General features: G+C 41.4%; 1 protein-coding gene across 2 annotated transcripts in view; it reads left to right on the top strand.

Annotated features, from left to right (window-relative positions):
- The window catches only part of LOC112582131 (spermatid nuclear transition protein 3-like), a 45,065-nt gene extending 38,626 nt beyond the window's left edge, over positions 1-6,439 (top strand). The window contains exons 1-2 of one of the 2 annotated variants that reach the window (XR_006640630.1): positions 5,222-5,830; positions 6,028-6,233. Coding sequence is in view for 1 of the 2 variants with exons in the window: in XM_045164424.1 (XP_045020359.1) it covers positions 6,028-6,243 (216 nt within the window). In the remaining variant the exon portion in view is untranslated. Of the gene's footprint in view, positions 1-5,221; positions 5,831-6,027 lie in introns of those variants that run through there. The other variant, XM_045164424.1, reaches the window with a different exon arrangement.
- Positions 6,440-16,999: the final 10,560 nt, after the last annotated feature.

The following is a 16,999-nucleotide window of genomic DNA, read 5'->3' as shown; positions in this document are numbered from 1 at the left end:
TTTCCTCTATTTCTTTGCATTGATTGCTGAGGAAGGCTTTCTTATCTCTGCTTGCTATTCTTTGTAACTCTGCATTCAGATGCTTATATCTTTCCTTTTCCCCTTTGCTTTTCACTTCTCTTCTTTTCACAGCTATGTGTAAGGCCTCCCCAGACAGCCATTTTGTCTTTTTTTGCATTTTTTTCCCATGGGGATGGCCTTGATCTCTGTCTCCTGTACATTGTCACAAACCTCTGTCCATAGTTCATCATGCACTCTATCTATCAGATCTAGTTCCTTAAATCTATTTCTCAGTTCCACTGTATAATCATAAAGAATTTGATTTAGGTATAAGCAATGTGAAGACAGTCCTCAGAATGGGAGAAAATAATAGCAAATGAAGCAAGTGACAAAGAATTAATCTCAAAAATATATAAGCAGCTCATGCAGCTCAATACCAGAAAAATAAACAACCCATTCAAAAAACGGGCCAAAGTACTAAACAGACATTTCTCAAAGAAAACACATAGATGGCTGACAAACACATATAAATATGCTCAACATCACTCATTATAAGAGAAATGCAAATCAAAACCACAAAGAGGTAGCATCTCACACTGGTCAGAATGGCTGCTATCAAAAAGCCTACAAACAATAAATGCTAGAGAGGGCACAGAGAAAAGGGAACCCTTTTACACTGTCAGTGGGAATGCAAACTAGTACAGCCATTATGGAGAACAGTGTGGATAATCCTTAAAAAACTGGAAACAGAACTGCCATATGACCCAGGAATCCCACTGCTGGGCATACACACCAAGGAAACCAGAATTGAAAGAGACATGTATACCCCAATGTTCATCACAGCACTGTTTATAATAGCCAGGACATGGAAGCAACTTAGATGTCCATCAGAAGACGAATGGATAAGAAAGCTGTAGTACATATACATAATGGAATATTACCCAGCCAATAAAAAGAACACGTTTGAATCAGTTATAATGAGGTGGATGGAACTGGAGCCTATTATACAGAGTGAAGTAAGTCAGAAAGAAAAACAACACTACAGTATTTTAGCACATATATATGTAATTTAGAAAGATGGTAATGATGACCCTTTATGCCAAAGCAAAAACAATACTCAGCTGTGACTGTGACTGGTGATAGAAGCAAGGTCCGATGCTGTAAAGAGCAGTATTGCATAGGAACCTGTAATGTCAGGTCCATGAATCAAGGCAAATTGGAAGTGGTCAAACAAGAGATGGGAAGAGTGAATGTTGATATTCTAGGAATCAGCGAACTCAAAAGGACTGGAATGGATGAATTTAACTCAGATGACCATTATATCTACTACTGTGGACAGGAATCCCTCAGAAGAAATGGAATAGCAATCATATTCAACAAAAGAGTCCATAATGCAGTACTTGGATGCAATCTCAAAAACGACAGAATGATTTCTGTTCATTTCCAAGGCAAACCATTCAATATCACAGTAATCCAAGTCTATGCCCCAACCAGTAACGCTGAAGAGGCTGAAGTTGAACGGTTCTATGAAGACCTACAAGACCTTTTAGAACTAACACCCCAAAAAGATGTACTTTTCATTATAGGGGACTGGAATGCAAAAATAGGAAGTCAAGAAACACCTGGAGGAACAGGTAAATTTGGACTTGGAATACGGAATGAAGTAAGGCAAAGGCTAATAGAGTTTTGCCAAGAAAATGCACTGGTCATAGCAAACACCCTCTTCCAACAACACAAGAGAAGACTCTACACATGGACATCACCAGATGGTCAACACCGAAATCAGGTTGATTATGTTTTTTGCAGCCAAAGACGGAGAGGCTCTATGCAATCAACAAAAACAAGACCAGGAGCAGACTGTGGCTAAGATCATGAACTCCTTATTACCAAATTCAGACTTAAATTGAAGAAAGTAGGGAAAACCACTAGACCATCGTGGTATGACCTCAATCAAATCCCTTATGATTATACAGTGGAAGTGAGTAATAGACTTAAGGGCCCAGATGTGATAGATAGAGAGCCTGATGAACTATGGAAAGAGGTTCGTGACATTGTACAGGAGACATTGTACATCATGAGAAATGCACGAATGGATGATGCACAAGCTGGAAGATTGCTGGGAGAAATATCAATAAATTCAAATATCCAGACAATACTATCCTTAAGGCAGGCAGCAAAGAGGAACTAAAGAGCTTCTTGGGAAGGGTGAAAGAGAAGAGTGGAAAAAGCTAGCTTAACTTAACATTCAAAAAAACGAACGTCATGGCATCTGGTCCCAGTACTTCATGGCAAATAGATGGGGAAAAAATGGAAACAGTGACAAACGTTATTTTCTTCAGCTCTGAAATCACTGTAGATGGTGACTGCAGCCATGAAATTAAAAGAGGCTTGCTCGTTGAAAAAAAAAGCTATGACCAAACTAGACACTGTATTAAAAGGAAGAGACATTACTTTACCAACAAAGGTCCATATGTCAAAGCTAAGTTTTCCCAATTGTCATGCATGGATGGCAGAGTTGGGCCATTAAGAAAGCTGATAACTGAAGAATTGATTCTTTTGAACTGTGGAGTTGGGGAAGACTCTTGAGAGTCCCTTGGACTGCAAGGAAATCAATGCAGTCAATGCTAGAGGAAATCAGTCCTGAATATTCATTGGAAGGACTAATGCTGAAGCTCCAATACTTTGGCCATCTGAGGCAAAGACTGGCTCATTGGAAAAGACCCTGATGCAGGGAAAGATTGAAGGCCAGAGGAGAAGGGACGACAAAGGATGAGATGGTTGGATGGCATCACCATCTTGATGGGCTTGAATTTTAAGCAAGCTCTGGGAGTTGGTGATGGACAGTGAAGCCTGATGTGCTGCAGACAATAGGGTCTCAGAGAGTCAGAATTGACTGAGCCATTGAACGGAACTGATTGCAATTGGGAAAGTGTTTTGAGCACAGATCCTGACATGTCTGAAAGTAGAACAGAAAAAGAAGTTTCTTTAACATGGAAGTATGAGTAGGGTCAGCAGGAACTCTGTGTGTGTGTGTGTGTGTGTGTGTGTGTGTGTGTGTGTGTGTGTGATGGGGCCAGTAGGGGGATGGATGAGCAGACAGCATGATGGGGCTGTTTTACAGCAATTGTTTCTCTCTGATAGTGAGCTGATTCTCAGAATGAGCTGTTAAGGGAGACAGAAAAGTTTGAATCTTAGCGCTTGCTCAAGTTTGGGCGAAAGCTGAAGTTCAGAGGAGAGAAGCTTGGCTAAAGTTTAGCCAAGCCGAGTCAGCGTGTATTTTATGGATAATTGTGAGCACTTGGCCAGTCTCTGCCGTTGTTTAAGAGAGGCAAAGTCTGTCCTTAGACAATACCGTTGTTATTCAAATTGCAAGTCCATGTGCCTGACGCAGAAGGAGGCCCATCAAAACTTAACCTTAAAGTTTGGAACAGAGAAAGGTTGATTAAAGATTCATACAAGGAGATGGGTGGTTCATGCCCTAAGACCCCAAAGTTAGTAAAAGTTTTCAGTAAGTGCATGTAAAATTAAATGTTAGGGAGAGTGGTGGTAAGTTGCTGCAGACTTCTTGGTGTCATACACTTTGTGCTTAAGGTTAGGTCATGGTCAGGTAATGATGTTCCTATAAACCTCTACTAGATGAATGTTATTCTCTGTCCTGACAAGAAAGGGCAGTCTCAAGGCACAGCTTTCACCCTGCAATGTCCCAGTGCTGGTTAAGGGGAAGCAGATCTCAGCCAGCAGCTCCTTCAGTGCCAGGTTCCCACACTCTGCCCAGCCGTCATCCCTGACGGAGACAGGCATCCAACATAATAGGTCCTCAGTGTCCGTCCTCAGGGCATCCATATGGGGAGACCAGTTCTCACAGACTGAGACCCAGAAAGAAAACCACTGCTAGTAGGTCGCAGCGACAGGGATGCGGGAGAGGTACACTGCTCCTCAAGGCTTTGGCCAAGGCTAGTGGAGGGCCTTAGTGAGGGCTATGGAGGGCTACAACATCTAGTCCCCAGTGTATTCCCTGGGCCCTCCAGCTCACCCACTGGCCCAAGTCTGCGTGAGCTCCAGGGCCTCCAGAATGAGGCCTGAATCTGCCTCTTATCTCAGTCTCCTCCTGATGACCGCCACACCACCCTTGACTTAATCACTTTCCCAATGGCCCCCTCATTGATAGTAAGTAACCTGTGGGCAGGGCCCACTGTGGTGCTGACCAACAGCTAAGCAGGACAACTAATGGTCACTCATTGACAGTTGGCTGCTTGTGAATGGGGCCCTCTGAGGCACCAAGCAATGTTTGAGCAGCACCTGTTGCCTAGGGACAGGATGGCTTGAAATGAAGCACACCAATGGCTTCCTGTTAAGGGCTGTGCTCCTCCTGCTCTGTTCCACTGCAAAGAGTATAAGAATCACTGTGAATTTAAGGTTTGTCAAAGGAGTTTTCAGGGTGGGCTGGACTTCACATTCTTGTTGGCTTTGAACTATTTATACTATATGCTGAGCATGTGATCAAGTGGCAGCTGTTGGAGAGGCATAGAGATGACAGCACTGGTGACAGCTATGCCTGGGAATATAATGAAAAGTATGATATGCAAAAGTTAACTAATTATGTGAAATCAAATCTGAGGTCGGAAATGAGTCAATCAAAAAGATTCCAGCACACTGGACCCAAAGTGTCCTTATGTAACAGAGCACAGCCCTTCGCAGGTAGCCATTGCTGTGCCTTATTACTCTGCATCCTGTTCCTAGGCAACAGGGCTTGCTCAGCCATTGGTCAGTGCCTCATTGGCCCCACCCACAAGCAACCAACTATCACTGAGCTACCTGCAGGTACTTGTCCTGCTCAGCTCTTGGTCAGGCCTGCAATGGGCCCTACCTACTGATAACTGACAAGGAGGGATGACTGGGGAAATGATTTAGTCAAGACTCAGTGGTAGAGTGGTGAACTGATTTTGACTTTGAGCACTTTCCTTAAAAAATTAATAATAATAATAATAATAATAATAATCAGGAATGTATTTCTGATAGATGGGGCAAGTTGAGTTTCCTGGCTCAATATGAGAGTTGAAGTGTCCCAACAAAATTTAGTGGAGGAGACATGTAGAAGTGTCTTTGTTCTGATGTGTACTCTGAGGGAGACTGTGTATTAAACTTTGGGCAACAGACTGAGCATTCACCAAGTCTGGGGGTCGTTAAAGCTCATGACAGGAGATCAAACACCCAACCTGTTCTTAATTACCCTTTTTCCACCTTAAGTGCTTGCTCTTAAGTTCCTTAAGCCCCTCAGGAACCCCCAACAGGCAGAAGGTGGGCTAGAGATGAAGTGATTACTCTGAAAGGCTGAAGTGGGACAGAAAGGGTTTGGCAGATGTTTACAGAGGGATGAAGGAGGCAGGAGTGTTGAAGTGGCACATATAAGTCAAAGGATAAAGGGAACTGAAAGGAAGTTTGAAGGTCATGAGGAGAAACACCATGGCCCTGAATCACCACTGCCCAGAATCAGACACACAGAGGTGTCAGCAGTGGAGAAGTTATAAAATGGCCTCCCTCAGCATCCACTAGCCCATGTTGATGGGCACAGGGGTACATTGTGATGTCTAAGCCCCCCAAGATGCTATTGGCTGGGGTGGTGCCTAACTGACCAATCAGATTGAAGGGTGTGGCTCCTCATTGTCCTGAAAGGGTATAAATAGGGAGACCAGAGGCAGAGATTCTAGGTTAGGCCACTTCTTGGCATCATCCTGACTAAGGGAATCAGGAACCCACGGCAGTCAAGAAGAGTTACAAGGCGGTTTGCCTCAAGGATGAATGGACAAAAGAAGACCCTTTGTCAACGGAGGTACCGAGGCAGTGTGAAAGTAAGATGATTCCAACTAAGCTCCCCATGTTCTCCATTGACTTTGCTGCCCCAAACCTCTACCCACCCTTGCCTGGCACAAAAGCCCTCATTAGCCCACATCCCTTTTTCATGAAATCTCCCTTCCAACTCCGCTTTTTTCTTTCCTAAAATCTCATACCCTTGTCTTGTCTTTCCAGGCACGAAATATGACCATGAGGGTCAGAAGACCTCTTCAAGGAACCTTGAGAAAGAAAATCCGACCATATGCCACTCAGTCGAAGAAGGTGAAGACAACCAGAAAACCCAACTGTTTTCTCCGTTCCTGTGCACGTAAGAAACTGAATCAAAGCCGTAAAAGGTACCAAAATATGAGGCGGGATCAAAGAAGGAGGCAGAATCCAAAGAGAAGATAAGCTCAGCCGCCCCAGAATAAGAGACCCTGGAGAAGTACAAGCTGGGCAGCCAGTAACTGACTCGAAAAGGTCAGACAGTGTAGAACTGTGCCTCCAGAGGTCTGCTTTCGTAGAAATGGCCAACCAAGGAAAGACTCTCACACTAACATAGTAAACTGATGGCTGCAATTACAATACACATCAAATGGTGAAAAGATATTTGCGTGTGTGTGAATTTTCTGATGGAAGGGAGGGAAAGAAGAGAAGAGGTGGGCACTGGAGATGGGAGGGATATGGGGTCCCGAGAGGTTGGGGAACAGACCCTCGGGTCCCCAGTTAGCCAGAGAGTAGAGGTCTGGATTGGGTCAGGAGTCTGCACTGAAGATGGATAACCCTGCTTAACACTTGATTTCAAGGGCAAGGAGTAGTGGTATGGTGTTACAGCCTTTGTTTGGGGTGTGGAATGACATTAGGGTCTAGATTGCCAGACCCAGAAAGGAAGAGGTTGTCACATAGGGGTGGTGAATGGGAAAGTCCCCCCGAGAAAGGTAGGCAGAAATCACCTCCTGGCCACCTACCTCATAAAAGGGATTGTTGCATCACTCGCCTATGCTGTCGGCTAAAGGTGCTCAGAAGGCACGAAGTGCTGATACATCTAAAACCCACAAATAGCACTCCCAGGGAGTACAATAATGTTTGGAGGGAACAAACCAAATAATGACTAGGACACCTTTTTGCTAAGAAAATTTTGGGAGCAATGTATTCCCAAAGGAAGAGCAGTGGTGGTGGCCCAATCCCAGTGCACGTTACAAACAGGATCACCACTCACAGAGAATTTTCTTTCCCCCCCGGGGGGCACTATGCAGGTTGTGGAAGCATGGTTCCCTGAACAGCGATTGAACCCGTGCCCTTCTAGGGAAAGCACGGAGTCCTAACCACTGGACAGTCATGGAAGTCTGTACAGTGAAATTTTACATAAGTACTAACATAAGACTGAGTAAAAGCTGGTCTTTTAATTATCACCATACCCTAAGATTTCAAAATAACTACACTCGTAAAACATTCTTCCCCAATAAAGTCTTTTGTTAGTCCAAATTCTACAAGTTTATCATGGTTTAAAAGGAAGAGTACGAGATATTTAAGTTGGTGTTAACTTTCATTTTGAAATGTTTTAAAAGGTCCAAGGAATAGTCAAACAATTATGGAGATACATAGGCAGTCTCTGACCATAAGAATCCTGCGTGTCTTCAGAAAGCTTTTTAGACAGAACTAAAACACAGAGTTTCACCATAGGCATCAAACGAGTTGAGTTCAGATTTTAACTCAACGATATGTTATCTTTTATCTGGACTGCAGCTCCCTAATTAAATCTTTCTGGCACTCTAACTCCTGGGAGACCCCAGTGATGATTCACAGTCAGTCACTGAATGTGATTTAAAATCAATAAAAGTGAAAGACCCCCTGGGTGTGCTGTCCTTTCTTTCCGTTTTTCTTTTTTTGAGTTCTTTTTTCTAAATTCATTTATTTTGATTTGAGGCTAATTACGTTGCAATATTGTAGTGCTTTTTGCCATACATTGACATGAATCAGCCATGGGTGTCCATGGGTTCCCCATCCTGAATCCCCCCTCCCACCTCCCTCCCCATCCCATGCCTCAGGGTCATCCCAGTGCACCAGCCCTGAGCACCTAGTCTCATGCATCAAACCTGGACTGGTGATCTGGTTCACATAGAATAATATACATGTTTCAATGCTCTTCTCTCCAATCATCCTACCCTCGCCTTCTCCCACGGAGTCCAAAAGACTCTTCTATACATCTGTGTCTCTTTTGCTCTCTCGCATATAGGGTCATCATTGCCATCTTTCTAAATTCCATATATATGTGTTAGTGTACTGTATTGGTGTGTTTCTTTCTGACGTCCTTCACTCTGTATAAGAGGCTCCAGTTTCATCCACCTCATTCGAACTGATTCAAACGTATTCTTTGTAATGGATGAGTTACATTCCATTGTGTATATGTACACCAGCTTTCTTATCCTTTAGTCAGCTGATGGACTTCTAGGTTGCTTCCATGTCCTGGCTATTATTCACAGTGCTGCGATGAACATTGGGGTACACGTGATTCTTTCAATTCTGGTGTCCTCGGTGTGCATGCCCAGCAGTGGGATTCCTGGGTCATATGGCAGTTCTATTTTCAGTTTTTTAAGGAGCCTCCACACTATTCTCCGTAGTGGCTGTACTCAATTGCATTCCCACCAACAACGTGAGAGGGTTCCCTTTTCTCCACACCCTCTCCAGCATTTATTGTTTGTAGACTTTTGGGTAACAGCCATTCTGACCAGCGTGAGAGGGTACCTCAAGGTCGTCTGGATTTGCATTTCTCTGATAATGAGTGATGTTGAGCATCTCTTCATGTGTTTGTTAGCCATCTGTATGTCTTCTTTGGAGAAATGTCTGTTTAGTTCTTCGGCCCGTTTTTTGAATTCGTCATTTCTTGCTCTGCAATTGAGCTGTGGGAGCAGCTTTTATATTTTTGAGATTATTTCTTGGTCAGCGGCTTTGTTTGCTCTTACTTCCTCCCATTCTGAAGGCTGTCTTTTCACCTTGCTTATACTTTCCTTTGTTGTGCAAAAGCTTTTGAATTTAATTTGGCCCTATTCATTTACTTGTGCTATTTTGCTATATAATTTGGTCCTGTTCATTTATATCCATTACTCTGGGAGGTGGGTCATAGAGTATCCTGCTGTGATTTATGTCAGAGAGTGTTTTGCCTATGTTTGCCTCTAGGAGTTTTATAGTTTCTGGTCTTATGTTTCGATCTTTAATCCATTTTGAATTTATTTTGTGTATGGTGTTAGACAGTGTTCTAGTTTCATTCTTTTACAAGTGGTTGACCATTTTTCCCAGCACCTCTTCTTAAAGAGGTTGTCTATACTCCATTGTCTATTCTTGCCTCCTTTGTCAAATATAAGGTGTCCATAGGCGCGTGGGTTTATCTCTGGGCTTTCTATTTTGTTTCCTTGATCTGTATTTCTGCCTCTGTGCCAGTACCATACTGTTTTGATGACTGTAGCTTTGTAGTAGAGCCTGAAGTCAGGTAGGTTGATTCCTCCAGTTCCATTCTTCTTTGGCAAGGTTGCTTTGGGCTATTCCAGGTTTTCTGTATTTCCATACAAACTGTGAAGCTATTTGTTCTAGTTCTGTGAAAAATACCATTGGTAGCTTGATAGGGATTGCACTGAATCTATAGATTGCTTTGTGTTGTGTACTCATTTTCACTATATTGATCATTCTGATCCATGAACATGGTATATTTCTCCATCTATCTGTGTGATCTTTGATTTCTTTCATCAGTGCTTTACAGTTTTCTATGTATTGGTCTTTTCTTGGATCATCCAAACAGCAAGAGAGTTCAGAAAAAACATCTATTTCTGCTTTATTGACTATGCCGAAGCCTTTGACTGCGTGGACCACAATAAACTGTGGAAAATTCTGGAAGAGACGGGAATACCAGACCACCTGACCTGCCTCTTGAGAAACTTGTATGCAGGTCAGGAAGCAACAGTTAGAGGTGGACATGGAACAACAGCCTGGTTCCAAATAGCAAAAGGAGTATGTCAAGGCTGTATATTGTGCCCCGACTCATTTAACTTCTATGCAGAGTACAACATGAGAAACGCTGGGCTGGAAGAAGCACACGCTGGACTCAAGATTGCCGGGAGAAATATCAATAACCTCAGATATGCAGATGACACCACCCTTATGGCAGAAAGTGAAGAGGAACTAAAAAGCCTCTGCATGAAAGTGAAAGAGGAGAGTGAAAAAGTTGGCTTAAAACTCAACATTCAGAAAACGCAGATCATGGCATCTGGTCCCATCACTTCATGGGAAATAGATGGGGAAACAGTGGAAACAGTGTCAGGCTTTCTTTTTTGGGCTCCAAACCCACTGCAGATGGTGACTGCAGCAATGAAATTAAAAGGCACTTACTCCTTGGAAGAAAAGTTATGACCAACCTAGATAGTGTATTGAAAAGCAGAGACATTATTTTGCCAACAAACGTCCGTCTATTCAAGGCTATGGTTTTTCCAGTGGTCAATTATGGATGTGACGGTTACACTGTGATGAAAGCTGACCGCCGAAGAATTGATGCTTTTGAACTGTGGTGTTGGAGAAGACGCTTGAGAGTCCCTTGGACTGCATGGGGGTGCAACTATTCCATTCTGAAGGAGATCAGCCCTGGGATTTCTTTGGAAGGAATGATGCTAAATCCGAAACTCCAGTACCTCGGCCACCTCATGCAAAGAGTTCACTCATTGGAAATGACTCTGATGCTGGGAGGGATTGGGGGCAGGAGGAGAAGGGGACGACAGAGGATGAGATGGCTGGATGGCATCACTGACTCGATGGATGTGAGTCTGTGTGAACTCTGGGAGTTGGTAATGGATAGGGAGGCCTGTAATGCTGCTATTCATGGGGTCGCTAAGAGTTGGACACGACTGAACGACTGAACTGAACTGAACTAAATCCTTAGTATCGGAGAAGGCAATGACACCCCACTCCAGTATTCTAGCCTGGAAAATCCCATGGATGGAAGAGCCTGGTAGGCTGCAGTCCATGGGTCTCTCAGAGTCAGACATGACTGAAGCAACTTAGCAGCAGCAGCAGCAGCAGCTCTAGTAATTTCCTGGTGGAGTCCTTAGGGTTTTCTATACAGAGGATCATATCATGTGCAAAGAGTGAGAGTTTTACTTCTTCTTTTCCAATCTGTATTCCATTTATTTATTTTTCTTCTCAGATTGTTATGGCTAAAACTTCCAAAACTATGTTGAATAGTAGTGATGAGAGTGGGTACCCTTGTCTTGTTCCTGACTTTTGGGTAAATGCTTTCAAATTTTCACCATTGACGATAATGTTTGTGGTGGGATTATCATATATGGCTTTTATTATGTTAAGGTATGTTCCTTCTATGCCTGCTTTCTGGAGGGTTTTTTTTTTATCATAAATAGATGCTGAATTTTCCCAAAGGCTTTCTCTGCATCAATTGAGATAATCATATGGATTTTATCTTTCAATTCATTAATATGGTGTATTACGTTGATTGACTTGCAGATATTAAAGAATCCTTGCATATGTGGGATAAAGCCCACTTGGTCATGAGGTATGATCTTTTTAATATGTTGTTGGATTCTGTTTGCTAGAATTTTTTTAAGGATTTTTGCATCTTTGTTCATCGGTGATATTGGAGTGAAGTTTTCTTTTTTGTGGAATCTTTGTCAGGTTTTGGTATTAGGGTGATGGTGGCCTCATAGAATGAGTTTGGAAGTTGACCTGTCTCTGCAATTTTTTCGAAAAGTTTGAGTAGGATAGGTGTTAGCTCTTCTCTAAATTTTTGGTAGAATTCAGCTGTGAAGCCATCTGGTGCTGGGCTTTTGTTTGCTGGAAGATTTCTGATTATAGTTCCAATTTCCAGGCTTGGGATAGGTCTGTTAAGATTTTCTGTTTCTTCCTGGTTCAGTTTTGGAAGGTCATACTTTTCTAAGAATTTGTCGATTTCTTCCAAGTTATCCATTTTATTGGTATATAGTTGCTTTTAGTAGTCTCTTATGACCCTTTGTATTTCTCTGTTGTATGTTGTGATGACTCCATTTTCATTTCTAATTTGTTGATTTGATTCTTCTCCATTTGTTTCTTGATGAGTCTGTCTAATGGATTGTCTATTTTATATATCTTCTCAAAGAAACAGCTTTTGGTTTTGTTGATTTTTTGCTATCGTCTCTTTTCTTCATTTTGTGTTTATTTCTGCCCCAATTTTTATGATTTCCTTCCTTCTACCAACCCTGGGATTCTTCATTTATTCCTTTCCTAGTTGCTTTCGGTGTAGAGTTAAGTTATTTATGTGACTTCTTTCTTGTTTCTTGAGGTAATCTTGTATTTCTATGAACCACCCCCTTAGCACAGCTTTTACTGAGTCCCATAGGTTTTGGAGTGTTGTGTTTTCATTTTCAATCATTTCTATTTAGATTTTGATATGTTTTTTAAATTTCTTTTGTGATTTGTTGGTTATTCAGAAGCGTGTTGTTTAGCCTACATATGTCGGAATTTTTAATAGTTTTTTCTCCTGTAATGGACATCTAATCCTACTGCATTGTGATCAGAAAAGATGCTTGGAATCATTTCAATTATTTGAATTTACCAAGGCTAAATTTATGGCCCAGGATATGATCTCTCCTGGAGAAGATTCCATGTGCGCTTGAGAATAAAGGGAAATTCATTGTTTTCAGGTGAAATGTCCTACAGATATTATGTCTAACCGGTCCATTGTATCATTTAAAGTTTGTGTTTCCTTGCTAATTTTCTGCTTAGTTGATCTATCCACAGGTGTGAGTGGCGTATTTAAATCTCCCACTATTATTTTGTTACTGTTAATTTCCCTTTTCATACTTGTTAGCATTTGCCTTACATATTGTGGTGCTCCTATGCTGGGTGCATATATATTTATAATTTTTATATCTTCTTCTTGGATTGACCCTTTGATGATTATGTAGTGTCCTTCTTTATCTCTTCTCACAGCCTTTATTTGAAAGTCTATTCTATCTGATATGAGTATTGCTACTGCTACTTTCTTTTGGTCTCCATTTGTGTGAAATATCTTTTTCCAGCCCTTCACTTTCAGTCTGTATGTGTCACTTGTTTTGAGGTGGGTCTATTGTAGACAGCATATATAGGGGTCTTGTTTTTTTTTTTTTTTTTTTTTTTTATATCCATTCAGCCAGTCTTTGTCTTTTGGTTGGTGCCAGGAGCCACCACGGGAGATCCCACCCATGACAAAGGTCATGCGGAAGAGACCTGACTGGCAAAGGCAGATGAGGCCTCAAGGGATCCCCTGGATCTGCTCAAGCATCTACCCCAAAACCAGAATCTGTCTGTCTTACTATTTTGTGCCTTTCACCAACTCTTCTGACATTAACAGGGGGCTATCCACGACCACCTTTCTCTGGAAAAAGTCAACTTAGGGCTTTAGTTAATGAGTCCCCTGGGCATGAAAGGGATATTTCTATTTTAACCCCTCTGTTGGCATTCTAGCTTGCCTGACAGGTTTATCCATACTCTTGCAATTAACACACATGATTGTTCACAACTCCCCAACCGTGAGAGACACAGGAAGCCTAAAACATTCTAAAAATATAGAGCCTTTTGAAGAGTGAAAAACTATTAGAGTAGAGTTGGTGTAGGATTTCATTATTGGGCCAATGTTTGCTGCCAAGTGCCCATATCCCTTATCTGTTGTGTACCTGGGAGTGCATTGGTTAACATAATTGGAATGTAAGAAAAGCAAGTAGCAGCCTTGGAATTAACCACATCAGACCTTTGAGCTAATTGGTTCTTTCTTTGTTGTGACTCACTGCACCTTTGCTCCATGAGAATGTAACTCTGTTTAGTACTTTCTGAGGCTGGGAGAAATAAAGAAGAAACACTTTAGGGAAAACAAGTTTTCTGGCTGATCAGCCTTTATCAAAAAAGGGTCATAAAATGTCCACAGGCCTCCAAGGCCAGAAGATATTGTACACAACATTGTTTATGGGAAAGGTATGCAGAAAAAAATCCTGGTTTCGATAAAGACAAAATAGATGTAATGTTTGGGCTGACTCTGTATGACTTTGCATCTTTCATTTCCCTCTATGTACAAGTCAAGGTATAAAAGTTCCTTTTGAAAATAAAGTTATGGGCCTCGCTCACCGAAGCTTTGTCTCCCCGTGTCATTCTTTTTTCCTTTTCTCTCCTTTGCTCTCTCTGTTCTTCTTTCAGGATGACTCCTTGGAACACAGGAGCTTTATTGGCTTCCTGTGTTAATCAAGGAAGATCAAGCCTCTCTCTCTGCTTTGCTATCCTTTTGCTTATGCCGTCATCCTGAGGCTACCCCTGGATCCTGCTGGGGCTGGACCCCGGCAGGTTGGTGCATTCAACCTATTTACATTTAAGGTAATTACTGATAAGTATGATTCTGTTGCCATTTGCTTTGCTGTTTTGGGTTCGAGTTTATACACCTTTTCTGTGTTCCTGTCTAGAAAAGATCCTTTAGTATTTGTTGAAGAGCTGGTTTGGTGGTACTGAATTCTCTGAGCTCTTGCTTGTCTGGAAAGCTTTTGATTTCTCCTTCATATTTTAAGGAGATCCTTGCTGGGTACAGTATTCTGGGTTGTAGGTTTTCCTCTTTCATCACTTTAAGTATGTCCTGCCATTCCCTCCTGGCCTGAAGAGTTTCTATTGAAAGATCAGCTGTTAACCTTATAGGAATCCCCTTGTGTGTTATTTGTTGTTTTTCCCTTGCTGTGTTTATTTATTTTTTTATTTATTTTTAATTTTATTTTATTTTTAAGCTTTACATAACTGTATTAGTTTTGCCAAATATCAAAATGAATCCGCCACAGGTATACATGTGTTCCCCATCCTGAACCCTCCTCCCTCCTCTGTCCCCATTCCATCCCTCTGGGTCGTCCCTGTGCACCAGCCCCAAGCATCCAGTATCGTGCATCGAACCTGGACTGGCACCTCGTTTCATACATGATATTTTACATGTTTCAATGCCATTCTCCCAAATCTTCCCACCCTCTCCCTCTCTCACAGAGTCCATAAGACTGTTCTATACATCAGTGTCTCTTTTGCAGTCTCATACACAGGGTTATTGTTACCATCTTTCTAAAGTCCATATATATGCGTTAGTATACTGTATTGGTGTTTTTCTTTCTGGCTTACTTCACTCTGTATAATAGGCTCCAGTTTCATCCACCTCATTAGAACTGATTCAAATGTATTCTTTTTAATGGATGAATAATACTCCATTGTGTATATGTACCACAGCTTTCTTATCCATTCATCTGCTGATGGACATCTAGGTTGCTTCCATGTCCTGGCTATTATAAACAGTGCTGCGATGAACATTGGGGTACACGTGTCTCTTTCCCTTCTGGTTTCCTCAGTGTGTCTGCCCAGCAGTGGGATTGCTGGATCATAAGGCAGGTCTATTTCCAGTTTTTTAAGGAATCTCCACTCTGTTCTCCATAGTGGCTGTACTAGTTTGCATTCCCACCAACAGTGTAAGAGGGTTCCCTTTTCTCCACACCCTCTCCAGCATTTATTGCTTGTAGACTTTTGGATCGCAGCCATTCTGACTGGTGTGAAATGGTACCTCATAGTGGTTTTGATTTGCATTTCTCTGATAATGAGTGATGTGGAGCATCTTTTCATGTGTTTGTTAGCCATCTGTATGTCTTCTTTGGAGAAATGTCTATTTAGTTCTTTGGCCCATTTTTTATTGGGTCATTTATTTTTCTGGAGTTGAGCTGTAGGAGTTGCTTGTATATTCTCGAGATTAGTTGTTTGTCAGTTGCTTCATTTGCTATTATCTTCTCCCATTCTGAAGGCTGTCTTTTCACCTTGCTAATAGTTTCCTTTGATGTGCAGAAGCTTTTAAGGTTAATTAGGTCCCATTTGTTTATTTTTGCTTTTATTTCCAATATTCTGGGAGGTGGGTCATAGAGGATCCTGCTGTGATGTATGTCAGAGAGTGTTTTGCCTAGGTTCTCCTCTAGGAGTTTTATAGTTTCTGGTCTTACGTTTAGATCATTAATCCATTTTGAGTTTATTTTTGTGTATGGTGTTAGAAAGTGTTCTAGTTTCATTCTTTTACAAGTGGTTGACCAGAGTTCCCAGCACCATTTGTTAAAGAGATTGTCTTTAATCCATTGTATATTCTTGCCTCCTTTGTCAAAGATAAGGTGTCCATATGTGCATGGATTTATCTCTGGGCTTTCTATTTTGTTCCATTGATCTATATTTCATCTTTGTGCCAGTACCATACTGTCTTGATAACTGTGGCTTTGTAGTAGAGCCTGAAGTCAGGTAGGTTGATTCCTCCAGTTCCATTCTTCTTTCTCAAGATCGCTTTGGCTATTCGAGGTTTTTTGTATTTCCATACAAATTGTGAAATTATTTGTTCTAGCTCTGTGAAGAATGCTGTTAGTAGCTTGATAGGGATTGCATTGAATCTATAAAGTGCTTTGGGTAGTATACTCATTTTCACTATATTGATTCTTCCAATCCATGAACATGGTATATTTCTCCATCTGTTAGTGTCCTCTTTGATTTCTTTCACCAGTGTTTTATAGTTTCTATATATAGGTCTTTAGTTTCTTTAGGTAGATATATTCCTAAGTATTTTATTCTTTCCATTGCAGTGGTGAATGGAATTGTTTCCTTAATTTCTCTTTCTGTTTTCTCATTATTAGTGTATAGGAATGCAAGGGATTTCTGGGTGTTGATTTTATATCCTGCAACTTTACTATAGTCATTGATTAGTTCTAGAATTTTTCTGGTGGAGTCTTTAGGGTTTTCTATGTAGAGGATCATGTCCTCTGCAAACAGTGAGAGTTTTACTTCTTCTTTTCCAATTTGGATTCCTTTTATTTCTTTTTCTGCTCTGATTGCTGTGGCCAAAACTTCCAAAACTATGTTGAATAGTAATGGTGAAAGTGGGCACCCTTGTCTTGTTCCTGACTTTAGAGGAAATGCTTTCAATTTTTCACCATTGAGGATAATGTTTGCTGTGGGTCTGTCATATATAGCTTTTATTATGTTGAGGTATGTTCCTTCTATTCTTGCTTTCTGGAGAGTTTTTATCATAAATGGATGTTGAATTTTGTCAAAGGCTTTCTCTGCATCTATTGAGATAATCATATGGTTTTTGTTTTTCAATTTGTTAATGTGGTGTATTGCA

The sequence above is a fragment of the Bubalus bubalis genome, chromosome X (genome assembly GCF_019923935.1).
Source record: "Bubalus bubalis isolate 160015118507 breed Murrah chromosome X, NDDB_SH_1, whole genome shotgun sequence".
Lineage (NCBI taxonomy): Eukaryota > Metazoa > Chordata > Mammalia > Artiodactyla > Bovidae > Bubalus > Bubalus bubalis.
This window is presented reverse-complemented; position numbering and strand designations above follow the sequence as displayed.